The sequence below is a fragment of the Populus euphratica genome, unplaced genomic scaffold, assembly GCF_000495115.2.
Source record: "Populus euphratica unplaced genomic scaffold, PopEup_1.0 scaffold36.1, whole genome shotgun sequence".
Taxonomy (NCBI): domain Eukaryota; kingdom Viridiplantae; phylum Streptophyta; class Magnoliopsida; order Malpighiales; family Salicaceae; genus Populus; species Populus euphratica.
In genome coordinates this window covers 1-9724 of record NW_011499908.1, presented here as the reverse complement: position 1 = coordinate 9724, position 9724 = coordinate 1, and the positions used below count along the sequence as shown (strand labels likewise).

At 37.0% G+C, this 9724-nt stretch overlaps 1 protein-coding gene across 1 annotated transcript; it reads right to left on the bottom strand.

The window, feature by feature from the left end:
• Nucleotides 1-5401: 5401 nt before the first annotated feature.
• On the bottom strand, nt 5402-8635 carry LOC105133528 (probably inactive leucine-rich repeat receptor-like protein kinase IMK2). The gene is made up of 2 exons (XM_011037562.1): nt 6348-8635; nt 5402-6252 (listed from the first exon to the last, which is right to left on the bottom strand). The coding sequence occupies exons 1-2, from the start codon at nt 8314-8316 to the stop codon at nt 5630-5632; spliced, it is 2592 nt and encodes an 863-aa protein (XP_011035864.1). The 5' UTR covers nt 8317-8635; the 3' UTR covers nt 5402-5629.
• Nucleotides 8636-9724: the final 1089 nt, after the last annotated feature.

Below are 9724 nucleotides of genomic sequence, written 5' to 3'. Positions count from 1 at the left end.
TCAATTATATTTTAATATATTTCATGTTAAATTAATTTTAATATAATTATATAACTAATTTAGATATTTTATATATAATATAATTATAATGTTTTAATTATATAATTAATATGAGTAATTTAAAATTAATGAAGTAATATGAAAGTTAAAATATATAATTTAAAATTTATTTATATGAATATTTTTAAAATGAAGAATAATTAATTTTTGTTTTTTTAAATTTAAGAAAAGGGTAAGGCATAATACAAAATTTTAAAATCTACAAGTTCTTTCCTCTTGTATTTTTAAAAAATTCATCCTACATTTAAAAAAAAAACCGTTGGTTAATGACTATAAAAATAACCATTGACCAATAATTATTTATTTTTATTATTTTTATAAAGAAATGTAGAAATAACTGTCCAATAAATAAATAGCTAAAAGTATACTTTTTAATATTTGGTTTTTTTTTTGGCTCATGAGTTGGAGATCTCTTCCAACATGAAGCCCATACTTTCATCAAATTATTCTCTCCCTTTGCTTTTTAAATTCAAATCTCAAAATTAATATCTACACAGATTCGTTGATTTCTTAATTACACACATTGAGGGGTTTTCTTAATATTTTTTTTTTAAAAAAATTAATCTTGATCAATCTAATCGATCAAGATTAATTTTTTTTTTAAAATTAATCTTGATCAATCTCATCGATCAAGATTAATTTTTTCTTTAAAAAAAAGAACTCTTCATGTCCATCCAACGTGTGTAATTAAGAGATCAACAAATCTGTGTAATTAAACCATTAGTGGTTTTGTAGTGCACTTTATTTACATGACACGGCAAAACAAATGGTGATTAGTTAAGTTCAAGGGTCAAATTTATTGAAAATGCAGCATAATCATGATCACTTCGAACAATTTCTCGGAAACAAATGACTATCTAGCTGGTGTTCGCATGGGCATAGATTAACCAGCGCTTTGTCACCAATACGTTCAGAAACATTCCTGCTAACTGATAAGATACATGCATGTCCATTGATTAAGTTAGATTGTTGAACACGGCGTGATGATGCAAGTCGTCAGTTTAGGTTAAATGTCCAGAACAAGGCTGAAGATTCAATCAAGTTTCCTTCCCTGGATGACTGTAAAAGTCCCCTTTAGTAGGTAGTAATGTGATTTTATATCAAAGATGGGTTGGTTCTAGCCTAAAATTTCTTTCTTAACAGCAGTCGGTTTGAAATGCGTGAAAAGAGATTTGGATTAATGATAAAAAGGGAAATGAGGTAGCTTCCGATGAATATTATAAGAGGCATAAAAGCAAAGGAACCATGGATCTCTATTTCTACTTGTTCACTTCGTCTCCATTTGTCAACGCATGATTGATTAACCTGCTATATTTTCCTAGTTTGATGATTTTAATTTCTACGATTGCGTGTTGTTTTCGTTTGACTTTGGTTAACTAAACCTTCCATTCTAAAAAAAAAAAGAAGAAGAAGAAGAAGAAGAAGCCTTCGATCCAGGAAAAACTCATGACCAGTTGAAGGTTGACACTGGGAAGTGGTTCTTCGCAATTCCATGTTTTCTTTTTCTTTAAAGACAAGTTAATACTAGCTTCAAAATTTGACATCGTTTAAACGCCCCCCCCCCCCCCCCCCCCCCCCCCACCCCAACCCCAAAAAAAACAAAAAAAACATGGAATATATTGGGTTTAGTTTCTATGATTTAACGTGATTATAGGTAGCCCCTCCTGTATATTTAAATTGGATATTATAAATTAGTTTCTATGATTTAATGATTTAACGTGATTTTCGGGAGTAAAATGACTGAAATGGTCACAACACAGCAACTTAAATGATGGTGGGGCGCTTACAGGCTTACCGTGGAAGACAATTATAGAAGTGATAAGGAAACACGAGGACTTGGCATTGTTTTTTTCAAAAACAATAGACTAATTTACGGCTGTTTTAAAAATAAATAAAGTGACTAAATTAATTATAATTTATAATAAATTACAGTAATAACAAGTTATGCGTATTTAATTTGTGAGTAAATTATTTTTTTCCCTTCTCACATAGCTGCAACTTGAAATACATATAACTAGTCGCTCATGAGGAATTTTACTAATTGCAATTCTCTTATAAAGTTTTATGAAGCTTATAGTTTTTTCAGAAAAGAAGACTTGTAGTTGCAAAACTTTAAACATAAGAAATAAGCAATGTAAAACTTTAAACATAAGAAATTAGCAATGTCTTTTTCTTCTTCTTCTTCTTTTTTCTAAAAAAAAGATGGGTGCTGTTAGCACACCCACAAGTTTAAGTAAACAAATAAAAGTTTTTTATTCTATATATATGTCTGGCAAAAAGTTTTGTAGTTAATTAAATCGCTATCTGCATCGAATTGATCTGAAGGCAGGAGAGGCCATCACTCTTCTCTTTTATTTTTTTATCTGGAGGCATGAGAGATTAGTTTTATCGTATTTAATTGCCAGCTAGCTACCTTCTTACCCTCATGAGCCTTAAGTACGCCGGTGGTTGGGAGGTGAAACGACATGGAGAATGAAACAAGGGTTCAAGAAAGAAATCATACTCTCGCCACCACTACTACATGCACTAGGATCACTACTTATGTTCTCAGTGCCTTAGCGCCAAAGAGAATTGTTAGGTGCCCAAAACCTTTCAACAAAAGTGAGAAAATCCCTTCAAAAAGACAAGAACAGGAAAAGGGGCGAAATGATGGATGTCCCGGAATTTGTGATCGTAGGAAATCGGTGGGTGGGGATTATAGCCAGTCATCTAGAAGACCAATAACGAATTTCTTTTTTTTTTTCTTTGCAAATGCATCACCATTTATCCCATTATTTTAAAGAATAGTTCCTTTCACCTTCCCTGTTTATTTTGCCTGCACCCGAGTCTTTAAGTTGTTTACGACTTGATCAATACCTTGATTTTTTATTCTTTTTTATTGCCTATACCTAAACTTGAATATTTTCCCCCCACAAGTTACCTATCGCCAGTAATCTGCGAAAGGAGATTCGAGTTGCCTAACAGTCAAATCAAGCCCAACAGAGACCTTACCACACGACCTTGGAAAATATAGCCAAGAGGGGCCGCATATGAACTTGTATGAAACCATCTTAAAGCAAGGAAAGGATGTGCGGTTTGTTGCGGTTGGGCGAATTGGCAATTGCCCATGTCTACATGCTGAAGATGCAATGAGAATTGATGGTCAAAGACTGAAAAGAACATGTTACAAAGGAACAAAAAATTAGTCTCTTTGAATGGAAGCGTAGAGGGAGAAAGATACACAGAGATTGGATAGGTGAACTAGAATGAAAGATAAAATAATAAGTTGGGTTTGTTATTGACATTTTGTGTCTTTTGAGAATCTTACGAGGAAAAGAAGGTGCATTACAAGTCGTTATGAGTGGTAAGTGTCTAAACATTTAAGAATTGATCGAAGAGCAGAAAGGCTCGTCGTCAAAGTTTTCTGCTGCCTTGTCTTAATAAAGTTTCGTAATTTCCATCTCTCTCTCTCTCTTTCTCTCTCTATTTTCTTCTCTTTTATAATCATTTCCATATGTTCGGTCATATATTTTTCCCGGGCTTTATAGCATGTTATTGCCATCATCTCAAGACTGCCAGTACGTAGTCCACTCTGAAAATGCAAAGTTATGATTAACAGAGGTTTCACATATCGTCATCCATACATGACTCTTATGATACCTAGCTTTGGAATCATATATACCTTTACCCACAGCTTGTTCCTTCGAGAATTAAGATCTATGTTTCCTTAGGACCATCAACATGCCTGAGGCAACTACTGATGACATTGGTGAAGCAATACATGTTTGTTGAAGAGGCTAAGCTTTTGTGCGCAATTGATGTATTTTTATTTGGATATGAATGGGAAATTTGAAAAGTATGAGGATCAAAACGGGAAGTATGAAAATATTAAAGGAGCAATTGCCTTCCTTGTTACCTGGCTTCACCACCGAGAAGTGATGAATCAACTAGCAAGGAAAGCAGGATTAAGTTGCGGTGCAACCACAATATGTTAAGGATTACTACACTTGAGTAACAGTAGCTGTTAATTGAGGCTTGAAATCTTCAATTATCATTTTTTTTTTTATAAGAATAACACATAATTATGAGTTTCAATTCAGGACGAACCCAATCCAAACCCCGAGTCGTAAATCTAAGTCAACTCAATTTTTGACTGTTTTTTAATATATTATTTTAATAAAAAAAAACTGAGTTTTCGATACACTGACCAGGTACAAATCTCAGATTAGCCGGCAGGCAGGGCCGGGTCTCATGATTGGAATAATAAGCTAAGTTGCTCTTATGTTCTAACTAGGCCCGACTTAAATACAAGCTACTAAGTCTAATCCATGGCTTAAACTACTGCCAACCTCCCTACTACGCATTAGGCATCTGGATTGAGCTTTCTCATGAGACAATGTTACCCCTGATAATAATTAATAATGTTGTGGGCTCGTAGCTTACAAAGGATTAGCATTGTCATTTCGACAATCCAGGATGGAGTTTTTGCCTAGAATTTAGATAGGCTTTCATTTTAATTGACCGTGCTTTATCGAGTTGTGACCTCAAGATACCGTGCTCTAGAATTCCTCTCTTTTTGTTCAATCCAAACATCAGGCTGACTGTTGCCGTCTTCTAGAAAGCGTGCGTAGCAACGCCAAAAGGACGGATGAGTTGAATAATATAGCTATTGGAGAGTTCATACTGAAAAAAAATATTTCTCAATCTAGTAGTTGCAAAGTAATTCTCAAACTAGCATACCCCTGCGCAACAAGCAACTAGATGTGTTGCACAGGTGCTACATTCGCAACTGTAAATTCAATTTTTCTTCTTACATATCTATATATCTATGCTTTCCCAAGTTTATATATATAAAAGTTAAAATGCATGCTTGTGTTTTTATCTCTCCTTTCTTATACTTAAATGCCATGCCATCTTTTTTTTTTAATTATTATTATTACCATTAGATAGATTATTTATGTTTTTTTCATGAACATAAGATGTTTATAAAACGCAAACATGCATTTTAGCTTGTTGTATATATACACTTGGGGAAGCATCGATCGAAAGAGAAAGAAGTGGATTTGCGGACTTGCGCAGCACATCAAGTTGCGCAGTACATGTGCGTGCGAATTTACGTTAAGGAGTGATGTAAATCAGCCTTGGTAAAGAAGGGGGTCATGATAGTGAATTGTCATCTGAAAATTATAACATAGTCCAGTCATGTCGAAAGCTTACAAGTTAGAGATTCTTAATGGAGGTTTCGATAATCAACTTTTTATTTTTGAAGGAATTGATAATCAACCTTATTCATAGAGGGGTCCGTGATGCAACATGATCGAAAAACTGTCCTGTTTTTCAGATCAATTGGAAGAACTAACGATAACACTCAAAAACAAGACTCAATAATGAAGAGTTATAGATTCATATAAATCAGTGGCGCAACATGATCGGAAAACTGTCCTGTTTTTCGGATCAATGGGAAGAACCTACACACACTAATAATAACGCTCAAAACCAAGACTCAAGAATGAAAGAATTGTAGTGGTCTACTCTATTTCCTAAACTCTCTGGCCACCAAATAAGTAACCCCATTTCTAGAGTCCCTTCCTTAATCACTTGTTGAAGGAACTCCTGCACCGTCATCTCCGGAAGGTCCGGGACTTGCAGCTGTCTCTGGTCTAATCTCTTCCAATTGCTGGAGGACTAGTTGAACTTCTGGTCGTGCTGAAGGTGAGGGATCAACACAATGCAAAGCCAATTTCAATGTGTTGAGCAACTCATCACCGATTATCGAGGCATCTTTCATCAATTCCACGTCAAAAACTTCGTTAGTCCACTCTTCTTTGACAATAGAGGCAACCCATTGAGGCAAATCCACTCCATTCATTGCCTCACCAGGAGACTTCCCTGTAAGAAGTTCCAAAATAATCACTCCAAGGCTGTATACATCTGTTTTTGTGTTTGCTTTCTTAAGCTTTGAAAGCTCTGGTGCTCGATATCCTAATACACTTGCAGTTGCAATTACATTAGTGCTGGCAGCAGCTGTCATTAGCCGAGATAGGCCATAATCTGCGATTCTTGCATTTGTGCGCTCATCAAGAAGGACATTGCTTGATGTAAGGTTTCCATGTATGATATTCTCGTTGTTGTGAAGATAGAACAGGCCGCGCGTCATGCCCTGAGCTATTTTCATTCTTGTTGGCCAATCAATTAGTGTATCAGGTCCTCTAGCTGCCCAGCAAGTTAAAATACAGCATGTCACTAGCTGAAGAGAGCGCTTATAGAAATTTAAAGCCAATTAAAAGAAAAAATACAATTTTGCTAACCATGGAGGAATGTTGCCAGACTCCCTTTAGGTATGTAGTCGAAAACAAGAAGCTTCTCTCCTTTAGGTCCCAAATAATATGCCCTTAATGCCAAAAGATTTGGGTGCCGGATTTTACCAAGCACATTAACCTCGCTTTCGAACTCTCTTTGGCCCTTGGTGATCTTTTCTCTCAATCTTTTCACTGCAACTTGACTCCCATCCTCTAATGTGGCCTTATAGACAGTCCCATAAGTGCTCTTTCCCATAATTTCAGCAGTTGCGCATAAAAGATCATCAGCTGTAAAAACCATTGGCCCATCAAAATGGACTAGTTTCCCTCCAGCTTCTCCACCAGATTCAACTTCACCTGCCGCAGGCGGGACCCCCTTTTCGCCTCTAGCCGCTGCTGCCCTTGTCGTGGCTTGACCATTAGTTGCTTTTGATGCAGCCCTTTTCCTTATCAAACAGCAAAGCAAAATGCAGCAAATTATAAGCAATACAATGAGAAGAGCTCCTGCTGCAATGAGAATCATGTCCTTTGTACTCAGTTTACGATGATGTTTCTTCGGTTTCTCTGGTGGTGGAACTGGGACACTTGGAGCAGGCGCTTGAGAAGGACATGGAGCAGTGCCACTATATCCACATAGTTGAATATTCCCCACGAAAGAGCTTGAATTGAACTTTTGAGATAGAGGAATGGGAACAGGACCTGAGAGGTTATTGTAAGAAACATTGAATGAAGTAAGGTTATTTAGGTCGGCAAGAGAATCTGGAATTTCTCCACTGAGCTTATTATCGGACACGTCAAGTTGTGTGAGTGTAGAAATGTTCCCTATTGTTGCAGGAATGTGACCACTAAATTGGTTTCTCTTCAAGTTGAGGACAGAGAGATTATGCAATTTGCCAATGGCTTCTGGAATTTGGTTATCAAGGTAATTGTTCTGAAGATTCAATAGAACAAGAGAGGATATATTGGAAAGGCTATCAGACAAGCTTCCATTAATGGCATTATAGGAAAGATCAAGTGTTCTAAGCCTAGAGAGCCCCCCTATTTCAACAGGTATAGCTCCATTTATTTGGTTGTGACTAACAGAAATATCTTGGAGCTCTCTCAGCTTGCCCAAAGAAGAAGGAATACTTCCAGAAAAGAAGTTATTATTAAGGGATAAGTGCTGAAGTGGAAGAAAGTTATTCTTCTTTTGCGTTGCACCCCAAGAGTTTGGAATGGCACCAGAGAGGTTATTGTATTGAAGATCAAGGAAAATCAGGGAAGAAGAGCTTGTGAGACTAACTGGGATTAAACCCGAAAGTGAATTGTGGCTCAAATTGAGCCTAAAAAGCTTGGTAGAGTTTGCAAGACTAGAGGGGATAGACCCAGTGAGTAAATTATTACTAAGGTCTAGAGTTTGAAGCAAAGGGCAAGAACCTAATGAAGGTGGGATTGAACCTGACAACCGGTTATTGAATAACTGAACACCTCTAAGATTGGGGAGAAATCCCAATTCATGAGGGATTGAGCCACCGATGACATTGTCATGGAGGCTAAGCTTTCTTAGTTCTTGAAGTTGGCCAATTTTCTCAGTGATTCTGCCTCCCAGTCCTTTCCAAGGAAGCTGGATTACAATAACTTGGCCTTGAGCACACTTGATTCCAATCCAACCACCTGAACAAGCTCCATAGCCACTGTCATTCCAGCTTCTCAAGATGCCTTTTGGATCAACCAGTTCATGCTTGAAGGCTTGCAGTGCTTGAAAATCAGCTTGGGTGACAATCACACCATCCCAACCTTGGCTCGAAACTGGTTGAAATGCAGAAATGAGCAGAAGCTGGAGAAGCAAGAAAATGTGGGTGTATAGAGAAAAGGGATTTTGTAATTGTGACTGAATCTTCCATTTCTCCTTCTTCTTATTGGACATGCAGCATGAATCGGCTAGATTTTGGCAAGGGTAGTTGTAAAAACTATTGAGTGATTTATTTGGATTCTCCATAAACCATCAAAGAGGTAGAAAAAATGAGATTAGAAATGAGTAAACAAGAAGGAAAAAGGAAGGAAGAAAACAAAGATTATTTTGTTTTGCTTGTTTCAACGAAAAGGAGAGAGTTTGAGTTTATAGACATTAGTGTGCAGAAGAAGTATAGAGGAATGAAACAGGAGCTAAAACACCTGCGAGTGGGTTTTGTAGTGTTAAACTAGAACAGGAGGTGGGTTTCTGTCATGGACCACGTGAAGATCTTACTCACGGTAGAGAGGGGGAGAGGAGGAATCTTTGTATTGGGAGAGAGAAATCTTGGAGACATGTTGTCAGGGGGAGCCGGGTGGCAATAAGTTGCACCGAGAGAGTGGCTCTTCCTCCTATACAAAATCCTAACGGCTAGTTTTTTCCTAATCCATAGTTTTCCCTCTTCTCAACGAACATTTTTCTTTTTACCAGTGTTTTTAATTCATGTGCATTCGTTCATGGATTATACAATATGCTCTTTTATTGCCCTACCGCGCCCCTAACGGCTATCTTCTTTGAAGGGCCAAAATCCAATAAATCAAATGTAAAAACACGTCAAGTATCCAGAAAAGACAATATATATAATATGCATATAACACACACCCCAGACTCATATATTATCTGTTCTTTTGTTTCTTTTTTTTTTCAATGAAAATTTTTCCGGTTTTATGGATCGATAAACTGACGAGGGAGGTAGATCTTCGTAAGTGCCAGTAGCTACATAAGCTAGGTAACATCAAAATATTGTAGTAAGAATTAAGGGAGACTAATGATTTAAAGTATGTAGAGGAAGAAGACCTACGCCCTAAACATCTTATTTTTCTTATTCCTAATTCAAATTTTGAAGCTGGGACCTTCGTTTTAAATATTCCAATATATATCTTGTGCTTTTTAGATTGAATAGCTGGTTTTGGGCTATAATATTAGCCTGAGGACTTGGCAGGATGGGATTGGTCTTCAAGAGGCTTCATTGAGGTAGTTAGTGATACGAGGTAAAACAAGACATGTCTTTGTCTCTTATGTGAATCCAAAATTCCAGACAAAAAGCGGGGTCGGTTTCTTTCTTTTGAGGATGGTGGAGTTCTTGCTTAATCTACACCGTTGGATGGCCATCTTTTCCAGGCTCATATTTTTTAAATTTGCATGGATCTAGAAGAGAAAGGGACACCCACGAGAGGGCCCCTTCAGCATTTATTAATGATTAAACTTAACTTGCAAAGGTTAGTCTTTGATAACCTGGAAAGAGTCATCATCATCATGTTCATGGGGGTGGTCCAGAAGTTCAGAGGGGAGATCCATCGTGGTCTTCGATGGACCATTGCATCATGTTCACAGGTGTACACAGGGGATCAACCATACCATGCGGTGGTCCAGACTCCAAATGACGGAATCCTTC